The sequence below is a fragment of the Toxotes jaculatrix genome, chromosome 14 (genome assembly GCF_017976425.1).
Source record: "Toxotes jaculatrix isolate fToxJac2 chromosome 14, fToxJac2.pri, whole genome shotgun sequence".
NCBI lineage: Eukaryota > Metazoa > Chordata > Actinopteri > Toxotidae > Toxotes > Toxotes jaculatrix.
This window is the reverse complement of record NC_054407.1, coordinates 2,396,329-2,421,927: the sequence shown is the minus strand read 5'-3', so window position 1 is coordinate 2,421,927 and position 25,599 is coordinate 2,396,329. Positions and strand designations below refer to the sequence as shown.

Sequence of the window (25,599 nt, the reverse complement as noted above, 5' to 3'; positions counted from 1 at the left end):
TGTAAAAACATGGAGGTATGTGTGAATGTTAGATTTCCTCTGTTTCTTCCATCCTCCTCTGTTCCTTTCCTCCAGTGGTTATTTTAGCACTTCAGCTTATCATTGTTTTTATCATTGTATAAAAAAAAGAAAAAAGAAATGAATACTTTCTCATTTAGCAGAACTTATCACTATTATGCTAAATTGACATAAAGTTAATATGTATTGTTTTTGTACATATATCAATATAAACATAACTTTGGTGAATGGTGTCAAAAATGATATCATTTATAAAATGATAAAAGAGGAGATCAGAGACGTCGTGTGTTACTGAACTGTGTTTCTTTATCTAAATTACAATTGTATGCTCCAGTGCTCTCAGATACTATTCCATTAATGTATGTGTGTGTGTGTGTAGAACTCCACTGTTAGTCAGGCATCGACAGCCAAGAGAAAGAGGGTCCAGCTGACCTGGGAGGCACCGAGCAACAGTCAGTTCAGAGATATCTACTTCAGGTAGACACAGTAACACACACACACACACAAACTCGAGGATCACCCCAGGTCCTTTTCTAATTTGCACCTTAAATCAGAGTCCAAACTATAAAAGTACTTTGATCAGTTGTTAAAGCAGCTGGTAAATTTCTCAGACCATCACAGGATCTGATGAATGTGGCTGTTGGTGGTTCTGCACCTGAGCTGTGTCACATCCATCACAGCAGAAATGGATCCACATCAGACTCTCTAATACTTGTACTTTGTGTCCTTGTTGTTGTTGACCTGTGGACAGTGCCACTCTGGTCCAGGACTACACAACGTTCTGGGTTCAGCTGAACAGCAGCTCTCTGAGACTGGACAGCAGTGGAACCTCTGCAGCTGGAGTGAGTACTGACTGATAGAGGACTCGTCTGGTCCAGGACACTTTGACACTTACTTTAAGCTCTGAGTTTTGGGTGGAACAGAGAACCTGAAAAACAAGTACGAGTCCTGTTCCTCCAGTGGAAGTAACATTACTTGTGTAGAAACGTCCTCAGAGTAGTTTAAATGTTCTCAGTTACATTTTTAAAAGGATAATGTCACATGATTGACTGTTAACTGTTAAAGTGTCAACTCAGTCACTGAGTTGTCTGTAGTCAGTCAACTGTCAGTGAAGTCAGGGGATCACCAACCTGATTCAGAGACAACATCTGGGGACCATGAATATCTGTACAACGTTTGGTGGCTTTTCAATGGTCAGTGAGATATTTTTGTGACTGAGTGTGGAGCAGAGAGTTATACCTTAGCACCTTATTTTAAATAATGTGACCATGTTTTCAGACCTGCTGTGGGAGCTGAACATCTGGACTGGTGTCGTGCTGACATGTTTCTCTCTCCTTCTCTTCAGGTCTTCTCCTCCCCAGCTCTGCTCTTCATCAGTCTGCTGAGTCTTTCTGCCTACTAACACACACACACAGTCCTCATTAACCATATTTCACTCCTGAAAACAAGCCATGGTAGCATCATGATGAGTTGTGTCCTTCGTAGGTTTATAGTGATCTAAATGACGAGTGTGGCTGTGGGTGAAAATGGAAAACGTTCTGTGAGGTTTTCAGCCAGTAGAAATGATGGATGTTTAGTGAAGTTTAAAATGAAAACTAAGTTGATGAGAATGTTCTGTTTGCCTGATTTTGTTCGGTTTAAAATCTTTAACAAGTTCAACTTTAATTCAAACAATGTTGTTACTTTACTTTGGGTAAATGTCCGGATGTCCAAACACCTCCCGTCTCCTCAGTGTTGAACCCAGCTGACATGTTTTAAACAGAACAGCTGAACTCAGTGACACGGGGCTTCATGTGTCCGAGAGCATTAGTGTAGACACACAGACGTCTGACACAGCAGCTGTTACAGTAGATGTTGTATATTTTCCGTTTTATTTTTCCTCACCAGAGAAATGCTACTGATTTCTGTTACTTAAAAATGCCACAGCTACACTTACAGTTACACACACAAGAGGAAGTTCATGCACGGAGCAGGTTGGGGTTTTTTTTCACATTAATACACAGATGAAAGATGACAACAGAACACTGAAAAAAAAAAATCTAACTGCTGACAGGGAAACAGCTGGAAGACCATTTCTGTGGGGTTTTTATTTGACGTGTATGAAGGCATCAGGTGGAGGTTTCAGGTGCTCGCTGCTTTAGGAAACAGGACCATTAACGTATAGATTCAAACAACCTATAACACAATGTACGTCACTGCTGCTACAGCTGGTGAACACCAGGTGTGTAGGTCACTTGAGGACAGGTTGGGCTGTGACAGTTCAGAGGTAGGATCCAACACAGTGACAGGTTCAGGTTCTGAATCAAATACTGACAACATCCAGACCAAAGCACTTCTCTGAGTGTTAGCACTACAGAACACTGGCACCATATATATGTTACTACAAGTTTCACAATAAAAGCTCAACATTAACTGTGTGTGTGTCATCTCTAAATAAGCAGTTTATATGTGAATGAAAGACATTAGTTTCAAAAGCTATGACTGACATGACTAACTACTGGAACCAGCACCGACTCTTTTTCCCTACTGCACTTAAACGCAGCACGGAAACCGCTCTGATCACAGGAAGTGATGTCAGAGGTCACTGGAGTACGATGGGGCCATGTTTCTGTGACACACCCCCCCAACACACACACCCCCCGTGCTACACCACGAAGTATGACATCAGAGGGTGGGGTCAGCCACTGTCATAAGGTCACCTAGAGGTCATAGAGGACCTCCAGCACAGTGGCCAGGGACCAGGCCTGGGTCTCACAGCTGAATGGGCAGTACTGGCCGTTTTCATTGGTCAGTTCTGGCAGACCCTTCCATGGAGACCTGAGGGAAGCAGAGGACAGGTGACGACGGACAAACAAAAGAAAAAAAAATCACACCAAAATACAGAGAAGAAGAAGAAGAAATCACATCAGTCTTACTTCTCCAGGTGGGTGTAATGTCGGGACAGAACATTTTTAACCAAGGTCACTGTTGTGGCATAGGTGTCCTCTCCCAGTTTCTTGGCAAAGTAGAGTTTAGCACGCAGGAAGTAACCTACAGGCCACAGCCACTCCTACACACACACACACACACAGATAAAGAGTCATTAACTTAAAGCTGAAGTGAGAATCTTCTGTTTTAGCCAGTGAGTTCAATGCAAAAGCAAAGTGCTGTTTTCAAAATAAACTCTTTTCCACAGAAGAAGAATCAATGTCCCATACAGGTGGGCAGGGAGACAGTCAGTGGAGAGGTGTGAGACCACGATGCTGCAGCTCCGTTACATTAATATCTCATTAAGCTGCACTGCTGCTCCTCACCAGCAGAAGCCGCTCTGACTCACCGGTCCCTGGTGGTAGTTGAAACCTTTCGCCAGGTTGTAGTTGTCGTTGTCCAGAGCGTTGTCGTAGACGCCGCAGTACACCATGTCACTGACGCAACACACACACAACAGGTGAGTCGTCAAATACAATCACGACAAAAAAACACAACATTTTGAACATTTCTGAACCCGTCATGAAAAGACGTGGTTTCATTGTACAAGCAGGGACACATACAGCAGGTCTACCGTGTGTGTGTGTGTGTGTGTGTATATTGTGAGTGCATGGAGACGTATGAGTATTACTCTGGGTCAAGTGTCTTCATTCCCAGTGGTCCCAGTAGTTTCTTCTCAGCCACCTTCAGAGCCTCCCAGGCTCTCTCCACTGTGAACAGCTCTGGAGCCTTTAAAACAGGGAACACGTCAACCAGCCAATCATAGCTCAGAGATCTCGTCACTCCACAGACTAAAGATGTGGTCAGTTAACCAGAAAAATGAAATATTTATTCATAACCTCATTTCTGTTTGAGACCAAACTGATCCAGAGGGACTTACCACCACCATGGCGATGGTGAAGTTGGGTCTCAGTTGATAGTCGCACCAGGGGCTGGAGGCCCCGTAGCTGTCTTTGTAGATGCCCTTTTTATGCACCAGGTCGGGGTGTTTCTCGTTGGGGTCTGCTGGGTCTCCAGACACCCAGAAACCTGCTTCGAAGGACTGCTGGAGCTGCTGGTTCCACTGGGAGTACGAGATAAACAGCTCCTTACCTGGAAGACAGCGACCGAGACAGCTCAGAGTGAACACAGAGGACACTTCTGTTCTCGGAAAATATCTGACCTCAGTATTTCTGTTAACGTGGGTGTGAGAGTGTGTGTAGTACCATCTCTGTGTACTTTAGCTCCATCATAAGGGAACAGTCCTTTGGCGTGGAGCTGCACCACCCAGCGAACAGCCGACTTACTGAGACCAACGATCTCCACAGCCGCTCCGTCTCTGGACAGAGAGAGTCCCACAGGAAACAAGTTTACTATCCTTTTCATTATTCTTTCATTTAATTGTGTTTTCATTTACTTGAAAAGTTAAAGGAGTCACAAAAGTTGAATTTACTTTATAAAACAGCAGAAAAATAAAAGAAAAATCTGATGTAACACAGAGTGACAGCGTCCAGCTTCTGTTTGTTTCCAGAAGAACCTGTGAGGGAACGGTTTGTATCTGACAGTGAGAGGCAGCTTGTGTGATGAATGTGTGTGTCTTACCTCGGAGTAGCAGGCATGCCTTTGTTCCTCGCGCGCTCGCTCTCTCCCATTTTGTCCATCCATGTGCCGCAGTTAAAGCGGTTCCCTCCGCTGACGAAGCCTGTGGCTGGATCCACCTTCGCCGCCACGTTGAACCCTGATGAAAGAGAGGAGAGAGCTCAGAACGACCCGGAGCTGGTCTTTACACACACACACACACACACACACACACACACACACACAGTCCTTACCTTCATCTCTCATGTGCATGTCTATCTTGGGTCCAGCATTTCTCTCTCTGAAGGAAATCCCCTGTAGGTGGCGCTGCAGAGCCTCCTGGATAACATCATACAGAGGCTGCTCCTGCACGCGCACACACACACACACACGTATCAGGCGTGTCAATACACACATTTGATTGTGTTGGTGACATTAGCAGGTGAAGGTTGTTTGTGTGAAATCTGCTGGTGGTAGACTCAAAAAAGACACTGTGGCAAACCTCTGTGTGTGTGTGTGTGTGTACACATACCACCTCTCCAGGTTTGCGGGGCTCACAGTCATCAGTCGGGTACATGCGTGTAACTGGGCAGCGGAGGATTTCATGACCTTGGGGAACGTGGTTGGCGTAGTCCTGAATGAAAACAGAGCATGAAGCATCAGTGACACACACACCCACACACACCCACACCCATCCATTTCCAATAATCATCCATAAAGCTTTCAATGCTACTTTTTATTAAAATCAAATCAAATCAAAACAGGCTTTATTGTCACTTTGCCGTACATACAACTGCAGTGCAGACAAAATGAGACAGCGTTTCCTGGGATCAGGAGAGTGAAGGTCAACATAGAGAAATAAAATAATAATAAAATAGTAATAATAATAAATACTAAATAAGTACTAAGAGAAGTAAAGAAATAAACACACTCAAATCCCCCCCGAACATATTGCAAGACGCCCATTGTGCAAAAATTGTGATGTCCATAGCAGCAACTGTCAATAAAGTGCCAGTGCTGTGCATAAGAGTGACCAGTGTCAGGTAAAACACCCATTTAAGGTGTCTTTAGTGGTGATTCAGCTGTTCAGTAATCTAACAGCTTGTGGTAGGAAGCTGTTGATGAGACTGGAGGTTCTTCCTTTTATGCTCCGGGATCTTTTGCCCGAAGCCAACAGTTCAAAAAATCTGTGGAGAGGGTGTGAGGAGTCCTTAACTATGCACAGAGCTCTGCTCCTGCAGCAGCTCTGGAAGAGATCTTGGACAGAGGGGAGAGAGACTCTGCCCCCCTGACTATTCTCTGTAAGGCTCCTGACTATTCTCTGTAAGGCCCCTGACTATTCTCTGTAAGGCCCCTGACTATTCTCTGTAAGGCCCTGACTATTCTCTGTAAGGCCCCGACTATTCTCTGTAAGGCCCTGACTATTCTCTGTAAGGCCCTGACTATTCTCTGTAAGGCCCCTGACTATTCTCTGTAAGGCCCTGACTATTCTCTGTAAGGCTTAATATACTCCAGGATGAACATGAGGCTGACTGCAGAGAAACAAGTAGATTGAATCAAACTTTATGTTCAGAATCTATAAACAGTTCAACACTAAACTTTACAAACTGATGATGGTGCTTCAGTTTCCCATAATCTCCACCAACCCTGAGAACTTCATACAGGTACAGAAAGCTTCTGCAGGACTCTGCTGAGTCCATGATCTTTACCGACTAAACATGAGGCAGAAACCAAAGGGACTCAGATGTTTTTGGACATTTTTTTTTTTACAGCACGTGCACCTGCCTACCTGGATGCACTGCAGCCACCACCACACGGCATCCCGACAGTTGTATCTGGCACAGCGACCCTCGCCCAGCAGGTTGGGGATCAAACCGTGACGCAACGTCCCCGCAAAGGCCAGGATGATGTTACTAGGGAGACCATGAGAGGAAATGGTTTTGGACAGTTTTTAATAAACCAGCTGAAAAAAAAAAGAAACATTCTAAAAAAAACATTTTTAGAGTCAGTATGTGACAGAATGATTTTTTAATGAAAGCCACAATCACTAATATGCACAAAGTGTGTAATCAGAAACAGCTCGGTTCACGCGCACAAACACACACACACACGTATGTGCACACACCGGGCCTCAGTGTATCTCCCTGTGAGCAGCATCAGCCCTCTGAGAGCGATGAAAGTGTCTCTGCCCCAGCAACGGAAAATCCCAGAGGAGAAATGAGGAAGACCTGAGGAAATATCACAGTCACTCAATTCAAATAGTATCTACACACACACCGTATTTTACTGTACAGTAAATATTCGATCCCGTCTTTACCTCAGTCAATTCTTCAAATCAAGCTCCATTCAACAGTTTTTAATTTCAATTTATTCAATTCATTTCACTTTTTTACTCTTTAATTGCCAGGATACCTGCAGCCAGTGAGACGCAGCACTGCTCCTTCTGGCCTGTGATTGGACTGATGCGATATGGGACGTCCTCTAATTTCACGGAGAGAGGCGGGAGGGCGGGGAAGCGCCCGACCCCACACATCTGAACCAAGCCCAGAGCCAGGTGACGAACGAAGCTGGAGCCGTTCTGGACGAAACTGTTTGGACAGAGAGGCAGCGAGAAATGTTGATGTGTCCAAACAGAAACCAAAAGCCTGACTCAGATTTGAATTTTACATCTCAGCAACACAGCGGCCATCGTCTCTCCCACCTCGACATGAGTTTGTAAGTTGCATCCAGGGCCGTGGTGTAGGTCGATACCAAGATGGCGTCGAAGTAACAAGGAATGAGGTAGCGCGGGATGTGTTTCAGGTAGTTAAACATGGCTCCCAACCACTGACCCACCTGCAGACACACAGCAACAACAACGCTGTTTCCAGAAAGAGATTCTTTTTTTTTTAATGGCCACAAAGATCGGCTTCATTATCCTGGAGACAAACGTTATATGTGTGGCTAAACAACACAGGGTGACCCCTTTAAGGCTGTTAACTCCTCACCTGTGACAGTGGTCCCTCTCTGTGTATCAGTCTGTTAGACACAAAGTCTATCAGCCAGTCTCCTTGTCTGAGGTTTGCACACACAGGATGGCCCAGGTCATTGTTGGGACGGATGTCAGCTAACACCGACATCAGACCTGCCAGGGACACAACAACAACCTGTCATATTAAACATCAGGTGTGTGTGTGTGTGTGTGTTTGCAGAAGAGTTAAATCACTGCAGGTAAGTCAGAAGCCACTGGCTCGATTCCTGTTGTTCTTCTGGATATTTAAATTGTTGTGCTTTTTGCTACCTTGTAGTCCGGCATATTTGAGGGTCTCCCATCCTGGGATATTGTAACAGCCTCCACCGTCTTCCTGTTCTTCAGCGTCACAGCGGAACAGCAGGGCGTTCAAGTCTGCTAACGTCAGGGTAGACATCAGCCTGAGAAACACAGGCAGCTTTAAGATAAAAACGTTCTGATCTGTGGATTTACCGAGCTTATTCCACGCTGTCTGTACATGCTCTATGTTCTCACATGTTTCTGTACCATTTTCTGCAGATCACAAACAGTTTAGAGGAGTTCTGCACTGATTTAGCACTGAACTCCTGTAACATTATCAGATTTCACCATGTCATTGTCTTATTTATCCCATGCTTTCCTCCTCCCTGTCAAACCTGGCGCCTACATCACCCACAACACAAATCCATCACCAATAATGGACATGTTTACAGAGGTCCAGTAAGCTCACTTCTTTCTAACTCCACACCCCCACATATTTTTCTCCATGTGTACTCACTGTGCCAAAGGCTTCTGCAGTGCCTCTGGTGGGTTTTCATCTGCTATGCTGCCTCTCCTGTACTTCGGGCTGAACTGGGACAGGTAATACCTCAGCACCCCCACCAGCTTCTGGGCCTTGGGGTCCAGACTGACCCTGTGAGGAGGAGAGACACGGACATTAAGCTGTTATTCTGACTTCACTTTGATGTTTTATGCAGTTCTGTGTGTGTGTGTGTGTGTGTGTGTTTTTCACCTGAAGGCGATGACGCTGCCGGGTGTCAACTTCTGAAAGGTGATTTCCTGCACAAACTCAGAGCGGCCTTTAGACGTCACCCCAGCCTGCTTCACCACTGCACTGTCCTGTAGCTGTAAACACATGACAATTATTTTACTGGTAAGTTCATTCATGTCAATAAGACACAGGATGACGCTGATCCTTAAAATGACAGTGATCGTCGTAGTTACCGGTATATGCTCTTTTATTTCCACTGTGTATTCTGGCATGCCGTTGATGTACTTGTCATCCTTCTTATAGCTCCCAGCATGCCTTTCCACTGTCCTCGCCTCCAGTACCACTTCCTCTATCTTCCCTAGAGAGAGGAAGACAGACAGGGGAACCTGACATGTCTGATATCATGCAAGAAAGCACAAGAAACACATGAATCCTACAAAGATAATATATTTATGTAATAGTGTTCTTGTCATACCAGGTATGAACATGGGTGGGACGTTGGAGCTGTACTGGTGGGTCTTGGGGTTCCAGAAGGCAGTCCTGCACACTGCCACCACAGACTGGTGGGTGCTGGGACAGTGACGAGTAACTGCAACAATGTCCGCGTCAACCTGGTCTACATACACCTGATGAGAGGAGGACGTTTAGAGATCAAACCTGGACGAGACGTTCACTGATGTGTGACCTGTAAGGACATGTGTTGTACATGCAGCACGCTGTGGCTCTGTACCTGTATGAATCCCTGGGCAGCCAGCTCCTGGTGCAGCTTGTTGAGAGCCAGTTTCCCAGCTAGGATGCCAGTCTGAAATCCCACCTCAGCTGTGGAGGCGGGGGATGCTGAGGGGTTCCACTTGGGGTATAAACGCTCCTCCTTCACCACAGAGATCTACACACATACAGACAAAGTCATATATCAGTCAGAAGACCCAACAGACTTAGTGACTCCAGCTTCTCTGATGGCAGGATTAGCTGCTTTTCTCTGTTTCATAGGATAAATGAAATATATTTAGGGTTTTGGACCAAACACATAAAGCTGAGTGTGGAAACAGTAAACTGACTAGGTGTGGCATATTCAGGAGGATCAGATGAGCAATAATAACAGAATTAGACTGATTAGAGTAAAAAGTAAGGACAGGAAATAAGATATATCAAGGATAATATCTCAAAGATAAAATATAAATACATGTAATATACATATTAAAATGTTTAAGTGCATACTTCACTGTTGATTACTTATATAGACTAAATATAGATTCATAATATCACCCAACGTACAGTTGTTCAATGTGTTTACATTATGTTGTATAGCGTAAACCTTATTGTGGTACTAATTTATCATATTACCTGTAAAACCAGCAGCAAAGGAGGAGTGTATTACTCATTTACAAGACTAGTTTTTTTGAGTCTGGTTCAAATTAATTTCGGTTATTTGCAATAACCATAGTTAGGGCTAACCACTTAGAAATATAAAACTCTATCAGGTGGAAATCATATGTAATGTGTGTGTGTTTGTGAGTAACCTGGTGTGGCACTAATTCGTCATATCCTCGGGTGGAGCCCGTAGCACAGCAGGCCATAGAGACAATGGCAGAACTGGGCAGAGAGTCCAGCGCTGAACGCAGCTATGGAACAGAGTCAAACACACAGCAGTTTTTTTTTTTTGGATTACAAATGGTTAAATAAAAATAGAAATTCAGACTAAAGCTGGTTATCAGCTTCTTCAGTCACTCTACCCCAACCTGATCTGACCCTGACAGAGACCCACCTGTATGGGACACTCGTTGTCATGGGTAACATCGAGGAACATGGCGTGGGCGATGGAGGGCATGAGCGGGCGGAGACTGGGCTGAACGAAGGCTCCTACCGGCTCACCTCCGTAGCGATAGACTAGTCGGCCCTCTTCGTGGCTGTCGCCGGCTGACATGGCCTCTGTGGACAGGGTGGGAGGAGGAGGACGGGGAGGGGTTAAGGAGAAGTTGCTGTGAGGAGGGAGGACAGTTATCACAACACACTCCAGAGTGCTGCAGTACAGTGGATGAGTTCACACAGTCAAGCTTAGTGCAGCTCCAGCCACAGCCCAGTCATGCAGTGAAGGTGTTCTCAGAGCTGACGGACAACACCAGTCTGCTTTTAGTAAATATATTTAAGTCGTCTGTTAAACGTCAAACCTGTTTCAAAATGTCTCACAAAATGTTTCACAAAATGTGTTCATAGCACAGTGCATCAAAAACTGATTCAGTACCAAAACCTGAAAATTGTCATTTGTATTATGATTACTTTTTTTATATAGTTTCTGATTTAAGTGAGATTTTTGCACTTTTTTTTTCTAACTTTATTTAAGGAGTTTTGTAGCAACGCAGACATTTCTGGCATATTTCAAACATTACCCAGCCCTGAAAAGATGATCCTCCACTTTCAATGATGGTACAAGGGATTTACATCCAAGAAACCCAGCAAGAAGACATGTGTCTTATATTTACCACCAAAGTGGTAGTTTACCACAGTATGAACTACGCTCACAGGCACAAATGGTTTTTAGATGTTAAATTCAATTAGATTTCTGGCATTTTATCTAACATTATTAATAATATTACCTTGTTAGAGAGGTATGATGGACGCTGCTTATGCTAGCCAAACTAGTGCCAGTGTATACGGCTACACTGAACAGTCTGAAACCCTCTATGATGTGAATTATATTCTATGGCCTTAGTAAGTAAGTGTGCGTGATACATACAGTACTGTACCTCGTATCAGGGATGTGATCCCTAGCTTGGTAACGAAGATATTATCCAGCTCCTCACTGCCGGTGAACAGTTCAGCTACCACATACAGGTTAGGACACACTGTTCTGGCCACGTCCAGCATGAACTGGTCAACCACAGCACAGGCATCACACCAAAACAAGGAGGTCAGTGTGGGGAGGGAGGTAGGAAAGAGGGAGAAAGAGCAGGAGGAGGAAGAGGAGAGGAGGAGGAGGAGGAGAGTTAATGTGAAGGGGACACAGGCAGTTAGTGACGAGAGGCCTCAAAGTGAACACACCATGCAGTCATACAGTCCAAGAACAGAGTGAGAGTAAAGGCACAGATAGAGAGGGGGCGTGTGGGTTTGAAGAGGCAGAATGCAGATGAATGTCAGCGAAAAAGAAAAGAAAGAGACAAAAAACACAAAGTTAGCTCATGCGTTTTGTACCTCGTATCAGGCTGCTAATTCCCAGCCGGTTAACAAACACATTGTCAATGAGCTCGCTCCCTGTAAACAGTTCAGCTATCACATACAGATTGGGCCTGACCGCTCTGGCTGCATCTAACATTGCCTGGACGGGACAATACACCATACACCAGCAGTACAGACAGGGAGAGAAGAAGAGTCTGCTGTTAACATGGTCACGCCGACATGTCTGCGACATACACATCTACCTTTATACATACAGGCAGACCGAGCTCTATTTACGTGTTTTCACATTTTTCTTCTCAGATTATTTCTATGCTATAATGCTATGCAACTATTATGATGCTGAAAACACAACATTCCACCAGTCAGCGTGCTCTCTCTGTTTAAATTCCCCCTCGGCATGAACACGTCTGTCAGTCTGCGTAGCTGCAGCATACTGTTTCCTGTAGGTATGTCACAACAATGTGGCCACAGTGAACATCAGCGCTGTTCTGTTTTTAGATGCAGAAACCTGGATCACGTGGATCAGATCGCATGCCACGGTACGCTAGTTTCAACCAAAGTGTTTCAGAAAATCAATCTACTCGACTGTATGATAATTGGATAATAAATGACAATACCTCAGCTACATGCAGTGGTGTAGAGTGGCAGTTATCCAGTCTGACTCCATGGAAATATTTGGCTGTGATTTCAGTGTATTTCTGCATGTGGGCCCACAGGTAAGGACAGTCCTCAGGGCCTTTGCCGTAACGCAGCTTGACACTGTCACCCCAGCAGATCAGCTCCCGACGCAGGTACACATTGGAGCCTACAGACAGCGAAGACGCACGTCAGTACTGATATTGATAGTTTATACTTTCAAATGCAGACAGTTCAACATACTGAAATTAGAAAGTATTGCATGAAAAATACAAATTCAACTGTATATTATCCTGCTCATACAACTATGTGTAATTTGGTTGATGTTATGGGATTAAGTGGTATGTGTATGATTAAAATGAGCCTCCCCTTCCCACTAACATTACAAAATGTATTTATGTCTCTACATATTTATTCCTCTGTCTCTCGATATTGTTTTTGCATCAGTCTGTTTTTCGAAGTTGTTCTCTATATTGACCTGGCTCTGCAAAGTTGCGCAGTGGATCGTCGCCCATCACCCAACCATTGTGAGCCAGGAAGTGACAGATCTTGTCTGGCTGGTCCAACAGCTGCATCTCCTGCTCCAGAGTCATGTCCTGATATGGGAAGGTGAAATACCTGAGAGAGACGGATGAAAACACTGAGGTCCAACAACACTGGGCCTCTCTTCACTCTGGAATTACAATGAACCCATCCTCATTATGGTAAGAAAATGCAGCACCTGTTAAAGCTGATTTAGAATGACATACTGTAGGTACTGCTAATCCAATTTAAGAGGAAGTAAAGGACTTCTTGTTTCTACAGTTTCTAATGTCTGTCTTGCTAGCTGTGGGGACCAAGAATGGGGATGTCAGGCCAAACAGAACATCCCACACTGCCATAAAACTTGGTATGGAAAATTGTGGTCCAAAAATTATGTCCATCGCTCTTATGAATGAAAAAAAGCCATTGTGTGTCAAACAAAGACAAAATGTCCAAAATGACAGTCGACAGATCCTGCTGTTTTAATTGACAAAATAAATATCAAAATCTGGGCAGACTGCCATAAAATGTTCTGAGAATTTTCATGCTCCCAAGAGGATGAACTGTCCCCATTCTAGATACTGTGTGAGATTTCTTCATCCACCACCATTAATCCAAAAATGTAAGCTTTGCAACTACCCTTTCAATCCATTACCTGGTAACCAGAGGGTTCTTCCTGCTAACAGGACCCAGTTTGGGGCCGTGGTCGGCCAGACGCTCGTACACTACGTTTCCCACGACGCAGTTGGCAGCCTGGAGGGAAAGAGAAACCTTTATAATGTAATAGTAAGCAGCATACAGTATGTTCTAATGTTTATAATGCACCAGTTTGGTGGTTAGCACAGAAGAAACATGAGGCTTTTTGACAGAGCCCTGCCAACAGGTGTCAGGTTGGGCTCCAGCTGGCTCCCCTGTACCTTCACACGTGGCTGCTCAGATATGTCTGACCTTCTTTTAATCATATCACCACATTATGCTGTTGTGCAACATTAACATTTTTTTTTTTACAGATGCCATTTTTAATAGCACTGCCTGGTGCTACATCACACATAACCTTACCTGCTCCTGGTGCTGGTGTATGATGTGGTGCTGCTCTTCATTCAGCTCGTTCAGTTTCTGTCTCAGCCAACCACAGCACTCCTCAATGTGCTGTGGGGAGGAGCTACACAGAGAGAGGTAAGGTAGGAAATCACACTGGAGCACGGTTATATGAGTCCTGCGTATATTTGTTTTCTAGTTTCTAAATTATGGCTAATACTGAAATGTCACATCACAAACAAATGACCCTGCACTCTACTTCAAAGCTGTCATTTTCAGGTTCTGAATCATATGATAAACATTATGTACCGATTCTACTGAACTGTTTCTTCCTTTGAAACAAAAAACAGAAAGTTCTAACAATAACAGTAACAGTTTGTGGTTGTGTACCTGTGAGGTACAAATGTCTCCAGAGCAGAGTCCATGTCCACTGTGTTGCCATAACGACGGTACTGTGGGTCCTGGATGATCTTCAAGCCCTTCTTCCCTCCAGTCTTACTGTGGTCTGGCTTGGTGCCTGGGTACAAACGCATGCAAAGGATATTTTAAGTCTGTTAAACAGCATTTAAAGCAAATGTCTCACTATTACTGAGCTAGCAGCTCTTTAACTGACAAGTACAGAGACAACGATCAGTCTCTGAAGTGTTAATGTCCATGTTATCTATGCTTTGAACTCCTTTGAAGAAATGGCAACAAAAAAATGCAGAAATATATGTGTCAGTTCAGCTCAATACACTGGACATTCCTCATCAACAGATGAATATTAATATACACTGTAGAGTTAGAATAATGTACAAAGCTGACATGGCTTCTTAGAGAAAAAGTTCCTCACTAGAGCAAAGGCTGGTCTATACAAAGCTGCTGACATGCTGATGCCTTTTTTATGAAACTATTATAAAGTTTACACGGTTTTGCAATATAATTTATTAATACTATGCTAATCTATAGTGAGCTACATACCATTTTGCAGTAGGACTCTGAACTGCTCCACAGCATTGTTCACTTTGACCTGGTAGAACTCCCACAGTTTGATCTGAGGATACACGTCCTGCCACAGCACACTACGGATGGCCTGATACACACAAATCAACAGAGAGAGAAAGAGAAGCAAAAACATATAATCATTTATACTGTCATTTTTTTTTTTTTTTTTTACACCTAAGCTGTAAATAACAGCATTCTTTTCCTTTAATACCCCAATGGCAAGGCCTGATTTTAACACAAATTACTGCTGTCAAATCACACAAATCCCACTGCCTGTCCACATGCGTATCCTCCACAGTACAATGAAGAAATGCCAGTCATGAAGTGAGACATGTCCACTGTTTTCATAAGCCCTGTGTGCCTGGCTGAACTGCTCACATTCAGATGGCTCTCCTTGGTAATATCAGCAGGAAGTCCTTTATCCTTGTAGCGTCCCTCCACTATTCTGGTGGTTAAATGCCAGATTGCTCTGTCTAAGACCCAGGCTGGACGCAGGTGGGGAGAGTTCACCAGGTTGTAACCACACTCCGGATGTTCTCGGATCCACACACTGTTAGCAGCTGTAAAGAAAAAAAGGGAAACAAAGGGTTAAAATTGTCTTGATATGTCTTGATTGTCTGATTTTTTTTTTTTCTTTTTAGTTTGCTTACTGAGATTTTGGTACATTAGGTAGTTATTGTACAATAATACATATAAATATAAATAGGCATAAATTCATATATAAAAAATATTATGCTATACAATACATTGTTCTCACTCAGAGTGAGAATTTTTTTATTTTTGTAGGACTTTTTAGAGATCAACAAATAGTTTGTACCATTTGTACTGTGAATGTTTAATGAGCATGGTTACATGGAGCATGGCGTCCATGACAGGACTCCACAGAGGAAGCTGCTGCTCTCAATGTGCAACTCAGGTCTGCCAAACATCAGCCTGACTCTCTACAACACTACTGGGAAAATGTTTATTGGACTGATGAAACTGAGGCTGAATTGCTTGGGAAGAACATGCAGCACTATGTATGGTGTAAAAAGGGCCGTGAATACCAATGTGAAAACATCATCGCAATGCAGAAGGACAGTGGAGGGATCATCCACAGTTAGAGTTTGCTTGAGGTTACTGCTGCCAAAGGAGGTTCGACCTGTTATTAAACCCAAGGGTTCGCTTCCTTTTCCTACCAGCTTGATAAATATTTAAAGGATGAGTTCAATGACAATCTCCTGATGGGTCTGAGTTGTTAATATCCTGTTGACAATGTGAAGGAGATGATAAATAGTCAGAAAAGTCAGCACTACTTTTACTTACTTGTTCATCCTTTACCAGCAGTGTTTACTAATTTCAGCAGAGTGCAAACAACTGTCTGTCTTGACTATAAAGTTTAAAATACAGCTGTCAGATTAGAGGCCTTGGCAATGATCTTTGTTTGATGTATATTTATACCAAAGGCTCGGTTTCCTTTGGAACTTGGCCCTGTTAGATAAACCAATCTAAACATACTGTCTGTATAGAATAAGGTTAATGAACTGCCTGAAAGAAAAGGCCAGTGGACTACTGACCCTGCCTGCTCAGGATCAAATCAAAGTGCTCAGCATTTTCACTGTAATATGAACTACAAACATTCTTATTCATGTGGCAGCAGTACAGTGCATACAATCATGAAGATACAGGTCAGGAGCTTCAGTTCATGTTCCCATTAAACATAAGAATGGAGATAAAATGCAACTGTAACATGACTGTTGGTGCCAGACTTGTTGGTTTGAGTGTTTCTGAAGCTGCTGATCTCCTGGGATTTTCACTCACAACAGTCTCTGGATTTTAACTCAGAATGGAGCCAGAAACAAAAACCATCCAGTGAAGCAGCAGCTCTGAGGACAGAAACACCTTGTGGTCAGACAGGTTGGAGCTGACAGAAAGGCTACGCTAACTCAGGTAACCACTCTGTACAACGGTGGTGAACAGAGAAGCTTCTCAGAATAAACAACATGTTCAACCTCAATGTGGATGGACTACAGCAGCAGAGACCACATCAGGTTCCAGTCCTGTCAGCCAAGAACAGAGATCTGAGGCTGCAGTGGACACAGGTTCACCAACACTGGACAGATGAAGACTGGAAAAACGTAGCCTGGTCTGATGGATCAGGATTTCTGCTGAGGCTGCAGATGGTAGGGTCAGAATTTGGCATCAACAGCATGAATCCATGGATCCAACCTGCCTTGTGTCCACAGTCCAGGCTGGTGGTGGTGGTGTGATGGTGTGGGGAATGTTTTCTTGGTTCACTTTGGGCCTTAATACCAATCAGTCATGGTCTGAATGTCTCAGTTTGTCTGAGTATTGTTGCTGACCATGTTCATCCCTTCATGGCCACAGTTCACCATCTTCTAATGGCTACTTCCAACAGGATAATGCTCCATGTCACAAAGCTAAAGACTCAAACTGGTTTCATGAACATGACAGTGAGTTCAGTGAACTTCAGTGTCCTCCACAGTCTCCAGACCTGTATTCAGGAGAACACCTTTTTTTGTGGTAGAACAGGAGACTGGCAGCTTGAATGTGCAGTAAATGTTTGTAGGACTTTTAAGAGATCTGGAGATAGTTTGAACCTTAGACAAACTGCAAATCAACTGCTTAGTCTGTCTTTAACCTTTTAATCAGGCTCATTTTACTGCTTGACCTTTTCTGAGAGAGGGAGAGAGGATGAGGTGATAGGGGTGGAGGGGTACACAGTCCTAATATAGGAGAGCACATACAGTACAGAGCTTCAGTGCCCTTTTATTCAACCTTCCTGTTAGTGTTTTTAGTTTTTATCACTGATTTTTTTGAGCCCCCGATTAAAAAACATGTCATCACTAAGGTGGAATTCTATATTTTATCTTTTGTAAAATAAGTCACAACACATCTGTTGTCTTTCACATACACTTGAATGTGTCCTCAGTTTCAGAGAGAGATAAAGACATAGAGACTATGAGTTACTATATTCCGAAAAATAAACAGTCTGATACAGACTAAATTACATATAAGAAAATTATTAAATCTCAAATTGAGTGCACCAAACATTTCAACAAGTTTCTTCAGTAACATTAACTCGGCATTAGCAGGGCATCCTGATGGTTTCGTGGCCTCACCACTTAACTGCTTTGTTTTTGATGCAAATCTGACACTGGACCTTTGTCCACCCTTCTCTCCCGTCTTCCTGTCTTGATTTCAACTGTATAATGAAATAACTGTTGAAAGACTACATGAGAATCAGGATCAGAACCACTTATGTTTCAAGAAACCTTTCCTACAGCAGCAACTAAAACTGAACTGGACGTATAGACCTCTGTTGGTTATCAGAACATCTCTGCCAACCTATAATTGTCTGCTATTCATAGAATAACTGAGATACGTGCTGGAGAAGAGCATCTGACAAAATTAGTCATGATCACTATGTTGTCATTATGTCTTGGTTAGAGGCTACAAAAACACCATCAAATTGCTTGTCTTTATCCTGCCAATGATCCACACAACAGAAAATGTCTGAGTTCTTTCACTCTGGTTGGGCTGTTGCACATGTTTAAATTCAGTTCAGTTCAGTTTTATTTACATAGCGAAGACACACATAAATATACAGAACATTAACCTACTCACCTGTATGATTGTACACCACATCAGTAATACATAGCATGTTCCATTCTTGCCTTAGCTTCTCCACCAGCGCCCCCACATCTGCCCAGGTATAGCTTTGACCCTGCGGGCTGAACTCTGGGCTAAAGGTCAGCTGGTCAGCTAAAGAGTAACAGGACCTGGACTCTCCTAGAGTCTGCAGAGGAGTGAAGTGGATCATGGTGTATCCTGGACAAAGGCAACAGCAAGGAAACAGTTACTGAGACGCACTTAATAAGCCAAGCATTAATGAGACAACATACCACTGTTTAACAATAAAATCAACAATAATGTGCATTCTGTCTGGTGGGAAACACTCGATGCTCCTGTGACCCTGATCTTGGATAACAGATGTAGTACAGAACCTGCACACTACAAGGGTAATGATTGATTTGAGCTCAGTCATTTGAGTTCAAGGTAAGGACTAAAATAATATACTGTAAACAAAGACAGGCTGTCAATATGATCCAGTGACCTCTAAGGTTCAGACTGAGGGTTATAGTTTCTCTTTCAGACAGGGATCCTGGTTGGGTGCATCTGTAAAATTTTTAAAAATTTTTTCTTTCTTTCTTTCTTTCTTTTTTTTTGTTTTAACTGGGTTGAAAAGTGTCCATCCATTACATCTTGTCTACTAGTCCAGAACCTGATTTGTTCACATGAACCTTGAGACTATAAAACCCAAAATAATCACAATAATCACCAAAAATACCTTAACTCTTTGTACAGTTACAGGCACATTTTGAGATGTGTTTCGTGTTAAGCTCTACTAATAATTTGGTTATTATCTGTTCTGCTAACTTATATGGACTTCTACAAAAAATAAAAAATAAATACACACCTGCCTCCTTGGCTACTCTCAGTCTATCTGGCCAACCATCTAAGTGTCCCAGACATTTGGACAGGTAGGTCTGGATGGTGATGCAGTCCAATAGCAGGACGTGGTTGTCTGCTCCAACGCGAAGAACAGGATCAACCACAAAGTATCCTCCTCCTGATCGCTCTGTGTCTCTGCAAGACACAAAATCAATTAAGTGCATGTGCATCTGCATCAGTCATTCATGACGCCAAAGCAATTATCAGAGAGACACTGGACATTTTCTCCTTTATTTTACCAACAAATCACTCTCTCTCATGACAATATGATGCCAGTGTCTGTCTGTCGTCCAGCAGGTCTTACCCATGTCCAAAGTAGTACTGATAGGACCCAGCTATCTTGAGGTCCAGAGAGCAGTATTTATCGGAGTCATCCTCACTTCCTGATGGGTAGTTCCATGGCAAAACACGGAAGCTATTTCGCTCAAACCTCTGTCCTTCAAGCGGGTAGTTGGTGTGAACCGTAACCCTCCTGCCCTGAAGACTCGGACCCAGGCGGAACTGCAGCTCAAAACCTGTAGAGACAGAAATGTTAGATCGCAACAGCTTCCACAAAGAACATGTTGTTGTTGTTGTTGTTGGCATTGGTCCAAAATGATGAAAGACATTGAACGCAGTTAAATGATGATGGACGAGTAAGAACATACAGACTTTTAAGGACTAGTGTGTAGGATTTAGGGGGATCTACTGACAGAACTGTTTTTATTAGCATACAACCACCTGAAACTAAGAATAGTGTTTTCGTTAGCTTAGAATGAGTCCTTCATTTCTACACAGGGAGTGGGTCCTCTTCCACAGAGTCCGCCACCTTGTTTTTACAGTAGCGCAGAACAGACAAATTAAGCACTGGCTTTAGCAAGGGGGTTACCCCATGGTCATCGTAGGTTCTCCTACACCAGAGGAGTCCAAACTGTTCCACAAAGGGCCGTGTGGCTGCAGGTTTTTGTTCCAGCCATGCTCTTGATTGGTTGGAACAAACAAACCTCACCGCTAGATGCTACTATAACCTGCGCACTGGTTCTTTAAGAAGGACAGAAAAACAACCGGTATGAACAATGTCCAAGATAAACAGCTGATAAATTCCTGTTTCCCTCGTTAACATTAGCGTTAATCATGTCACTGTTGGCAACATAATTGCAGGGCAATCCCATCTTAAACATACACACACACACACCAAAACATAGCTCTGCAGCTTTGAAATATACAAAAGGAATACCTCACACCCCATCCGACACACACACTGAGTCACAGAGAGATCAGTCAAAAAATGTCAGACTATTCGGTCCTCCAGAGCTGGCTATATTTAGTCCAGGTTCATATGCAACTCACAAAATCCCTATCAGGTTCAGAGCACTGTAAATGTCAAGTGGCACACAAGTAACTGCTCTTTTTTCAGCCAACACACACACACACACACACAACCTCTGTGAGAGGATGTCTTTATTTTCCATTCATACTGATCTGCTTGCCTGAAATAATATGAATATATAGCAAATCCCTAAAGTGGGGCTTCTTAATTACTCTTATGTCTTGACAACCAAATAGACAAACACTAGGCCACAGACACCATAATTTAATGTCCTAATGAATTCTTACTGACACATATAAAGGATTTATGTAGTTGGGTTAGTATGAACAGTAACGGCCTGGCAGGGATGTTACAAGATCCAGTACTTTGGTACCAAGACCCGCCTGATGCTGCATTCGTCAGGATGTGCTGTGTTTGTGAACTGCAACAGCCGGCATCTGTGGTATCAATGCTCCACACACAGCCTTCACAACGACTAACGTTAACATTATCTTGTGTAACATAGCGATAGCTCATAATGTGAACTCATATTGTTTGTAAGCTACTGTCATTCAGTCTGTGAAAATATAAAATATAAAAAAAAAGGGCCCTGTCCATCAGCAGGCCTGCCCTGCCCCTCGTCCCTACATTAACTGTCCTGTTATCTCTTTGCATGTCTATTTAGATATCCCTCTTTTCTTTTCCTATAAAATGCTGAGGTATTACAAGTTGCAACTAACTAAACTAAACTCCAACTAAACCCTTACATCCCATAACACTTCAACTGACTGTCAGCCAGTAGGTCGTAGCAGCATGCAGAGCAATATCTTGGATCAGAGGTGTGTGTTCGGCAAAGCTCTGGTCCAAAACTCACTCTGATCCTCTGCCTTCTGATTGAACAAGCAGGTGAAGAGAGGTGCAGGTGAGGGATGATATTCCCCTACAAACACACAACACCGTGGGTTCTCCAGAGCCTCGTGCTAGCAAATATGTGACCTGCTTCTGAGCAATCCAATCAACACCCTGAATAACTCGACCAGACCGTGAAAAAACCCACGCGTTTCTTTTCACTTACAAATGATACAAAAACTTACACTGCATCACTGATTCCCAACACACTTGTCCTACTACCTAATCTGAACTTTTAAGTATAGAAAATACACATAAAAGATGGTTTTAAATCAAATGGGGGATTTACTCTGAATCCCACATTTGACTTTAAACCAGTCAGTAGGTTTTGCCTACCCCCAAAATGTGTTTGATTGCACATGTATGAAATTACTGAGCATCACAATGGTTACCAGTGGGAAGACATAGATGTATTACAACTGTACATTTCAAATTCAGGTAAAACTCTAAAACAGAATACTCCTTGATGTTTGCACACTGATCACATGTAAAATGAACTGAATAATAGAAGAAAAAAATATCAACTACCGGCAGCTTCAAGATAAAAGATATAATGTAGATATCCATGTTGGCTACTGCAGCAGAATCCTCATGCATGATACTTCAATGTTTACAAGGCAGAAGATAGAGAATTAGCTAGTAAATCATTTTGCTATTCCACCATTACCAAGTGTGAGCAGTCTGTTTTTGAATGCTAACATTGACTTAGTCATTTAGCAAAGCAGAATTCAGTTGTTTAAAAGAGGCATTACCTTGTTCAAGCCTGAACAGAGTTCTCTCTAAATTCTCCTTGTCATTGAGCATCAGGACTCTGATCTGCTTCAGGTGTTGAGGTAACATCTTGAGAAGATCTCTTCTTTACTGACCCCTGGCCTCCTGTAAAGTAGAAAGACAGGTTGAAGAGTTGAAAAGTTCCCAAATGTTTTTGCATCAAGTCTTAGTGAAAGGCACATGGGATTAAAATGGACTGAAAAGAAGCATGGAATCCAACCCACTGCTGATCACTCATAAGAACTATTCAACAACATCTGAGGCTTGATCAGTAAAAAAAAAAAGAATTTGTTACTGAAAAAAAAGTGAGTGCAAAAATCCAGTTTTGAAAATCAGGATTTTCAAATTTGAACAATAGTTTTCATTGAACCTCTTATGTTGTCCTTAATTCCTTGTCACTTTGCAGTGTTGTTTCTTTGCCTCAGATTCTTCAGGTGTGTGAAAGCAGTCCAAACAGCTTTATCAAATTCTAATTTCTCGGGTGTAATAAACCAGAAGAAAATCAGGAGACGTATCCATTATAACAGCTATAAACACAGTGGGTTTATCAGTAGAAAAAAATGAATCAAAAGACTGCATTTGTGTAAAGAATGACTATGGGCTATAATCAGTTTACTGAAACTTAAGGTGTTTTCCTTTCCCTTCCACTCATACAACCAACTGATCTCTGCTTTAAACACAGACTGGAAACAAAAAATCAATAATGGTGTGACTAAGCTGTTAATATGCCAGCCTGCTCTAAGAAACACAAAGTGGTTGCTGGAACATAAATGTGATTGCTCTGCACCATGGGATGAAATTCTTGGACTAATATTTAAACAAACAATAGATATATTGCTGAGATATTTTCAATTAAAAATCACATAGAATTTATTCATATTAATTTAAAATGTTGCTCCAATGCTACTTTATTTTGGAAGTGTATATGACAAGTGGAAACAATGATACTGAAAATGATTTTAATCACTGGGAGAAGCTCATTGGAGCTGAGAATTAGTAATATGTGTGTATTTGCTATTAATACATATTAATACATTACCCATTCCAATATTCCATATAATGTCATTATTTTGTATATTATCATGAGTATTCTGAGTCGATGTTATCTGATTTTGTGTGATTTGTTTGTTCTTCTGACTATGGTGAATTTATTTATTCCTTTATTTATTATGGCTGTAATATGTTTTGTATTTGCTTGTCATGATAAAAAAAAAGATGGATTATATGGTAAACAAGCATCTTTTCGGCAATTTTAGCAGTTGACTAAGATGTGCGTTGTGCAAACTGTTGTAACATGTTGTAACGTGGTAGCATGAGGAAGCTAGTCCTGAATTACTTAACGTACCATGAAGTACGTCTCTATGTTCAAACAGACAGTTGTTACGGCTAAAAACTGATCAGGGACACAAACTTTTTCTTTAAATTCCACATTGACCAACAACAAAATGAAAATGTTGCTGACCTGCACATTGCACATGCATGTAAATGCGATAGTGATAACATTAGCAAATGTTGCTTAAATTTCTAAAAAAATTTGAATGCAGGACTTTTACTTTTAATTAAGAATCTTTTATAGCGTGGTACTGCTACTTTTACTTAAAATTAAAATACACCACTGACCATTTTAGCCTGTTGGATTATGTGAATACATCCAAAAAAATTGCAAATGACTGCCTGTATAGTTTGTTAACTTACAATGTGTAATCTCAAAAATAAAGAATATTTCACACAATCTGATTTTCAAAGACTGCAGCTGAATTTTCATACTGACATAAACTAGTTACACAACATGCTTTTAGAGAATGAGACATTACATTACACCACCATCTGAATCATAAACATGGCCTGGCATGTCAATAACACCTCAAATGACTAGAATCTGATTCCACTGAAAAACAGAAAAGGATTTAATTTTCACTATGTGAACATGCATCTTGTTTTTTGTTTGTTTTTTGTAAGGGCTTCCTTAAACTCCATGAGCCCCTAGAGGCCCTTGAAAGTACTTAAACAGTAGTCTGAGCACAGCAGGAGAGGCTACAGAGCAGAAGCCATACAACAGCCCAGACACAGGCCCAAATTCTACTGTCAGAGATTTGGGTTCACTTCTACAATAACTGGAGCAGGTTAATGCATCCAGAGTCACTGAACCCCACTGAACCCTCCCTCTGAGTCTGCGCAGTGGTCCGGTCCGACCAGGACAAGGTCAGGCATCCAGACGTTAATGTCACACTATCTATTTATAAAACTCTTCACACGACTGTTCACTGTGCTTGGCGCTTTGGGTCCATATCTAAACAAAGTGACAAACAGAGATACAGACGTAAAATAGCATCAAGATGACGCAGATTATCATTCGCCACGGTGATGCAAGAACCTGCAAAGCGAACGTGCCGTTTTCCACTCAAAAGAACGCTAGTTTAATGTTGCCTTTCTTACTAGTATGTTGTTATTTTATATAAAAGAAAACCAAAAGTCCTATTTGAATTGTTAGTAAGCACTTAAGAATTCGGCTAATGTATCCTTTAACAAAGCCACCTTATTTCATTAAAACAGCATAATTAAGTTATGGTTCACTTAGTACTTTATACAGTCTCCCACCGACAGAATGCACTACAGTGGGCGGTGCCGTCAAGTTGGAATTGTACTGAAAAAGTAATGCAAGGTGGATCGTACTGTTTTCGAACTTGAAAATGGGTCTAATATTTTAACAAAGTTAAAATACAATTAAGAAAGTTCATGTGGTAACATCAAGTACCTTCGCCATGAAGCAGGGTTACGTTAAAAACGTTAGTTAACAGACACAGTTTTGAATGGCTTTCAATATTCATTGTCTCAAAACAAGCGAGACAGTATTTTGACATATTAGGGCGTGAAGCTTAATTTCCAAGCGCAAAGTGAAAAGCGTCACGTTAACATTCAGGTTATAACAGTTAGCTAAACTTATGTCACCTAGCTAATGTAGCTAATGATGTATCCTCCGACTTGAAACTCCTGTACCCACAATATCTGACAATAGTAAACAACACTGCAAAAACATGTTCAAATGTCCATTGCCATTCACCTGTCAGTTGTGTCTTCGGTCCGTCACAGCAACAGGAGGACACTGTGCGGTGGAACACAACGGTTTTTCCTGGATGGACAGTGGCTGAACTGAGGGGGCGTGGTCCGCAAAACCAAGCTATTACCGTAATAACCCAAGTAAAGCGGAACTTTAAAGTTTTTGCCCTCTTCAAAGCCTTT

The 25,599-nt window shown here is 42.3% G+C and overlaps 1 protein-coding gene across 2 annotated transcripts; it reads right to left on the bottom strand.

The window, feature by feature from the left end:
• Positions 1 to 1,870: 1,870 nt before the first annotated feature.
• On the bottom strand, positions 1,871 to 25,504 carry LOC121193115 (glycogen debranching enzyme-like). 2 transcript variants are annotated; one of them, XM_041055256.1, is made up of 35 exons: positions 25,421 to 25,504; positions 22,341 to 22,464; positions 19,696 to 19,906; positions 19,357 to 19,526; positions 18,504 to 18,707; positions 15,255 to 15,436; positions 14,853 to 14,964; positions 14,283 to 14,409; positions 13,914 to 14,016; positions 13,510 to 13,607; positions 12,811 to 12,950; positions 12,314 to 12,501; positions 11,712 to 11,835; positions 10,288 to 10,451; positions 10,043 to 10,144; positions 9,253 to 9,408; positions 8,998 to 9,148; positions 8,756 to 8,880; positions 8,544 to 8,656; positions 8,310 to 8,444; positions 7,823 to 7,953; positions 7,530 to 7,666; positions 7,244 to 7,377; positions 6,955 to 7,130; positions 6,668 to 6,770; positions 6,332 to 6,455; positions 5,075 to 5,176; positions 4,797 to 4,908; positions 4,567 to 4,702; positions 4,191 to 4,303; positions 3,866 to 4,077; positions 3,617 to 3,714; positions 3,335 to 3,422; positions 2,934 to 3,067; positions 1,871 to 2,835 (listed from the first exon to the last, which is right to left on the bottom strand). In XM_041055256.1, exons 2-35 carry the CDS (start codon positions 22,426 to 22,428, stop codon positions 2,718 to 2,720), a joined length of 4,611 nt encoding a protein of 1,536 aa, XP_040911190.1. In that variant the 5' UTR covers positions 22,429 to 22,464; positions 25,421 to 25,504; the 3' UTR covers positions 1,871 to 2,717. The 2 variants fall into 2 exon arrangements, with proteins under 2 accessions (XP_040911190.1, XP_040911191.1); XM_041055257.1 differs by lacking the exon at positions 11,712 to 11,835 and adding an exon at positions 11,267 to 11,390.
• Between the last annotated feature and the right edge of the window lie 95 nt (positions 25,505 to 25,599).

Coding starts and splice junctions, on each gene's coding strand:
- LOC121193115 (XM_041055256.1), bottom strand. CDS start 22,428: ATGTTACCTCAACACCTGAAGCAGATCAGAGTCCTGATGCTCAATGAC. Junction 10,452..11,711: donor AATTAGCAGCCTGATACGAG/GTACAAAACGCA, acceptor CCCTGTCCACAG/AGGCCATGTCAGCCGGCGAC. Junction 3,068..3,334: donor TCAACTACCACCAGGGACCG/GTGAGTCAGAGC, acceptor GTGTGTGTGTAG/GAGTGGCTGTGGCCTGTAGG.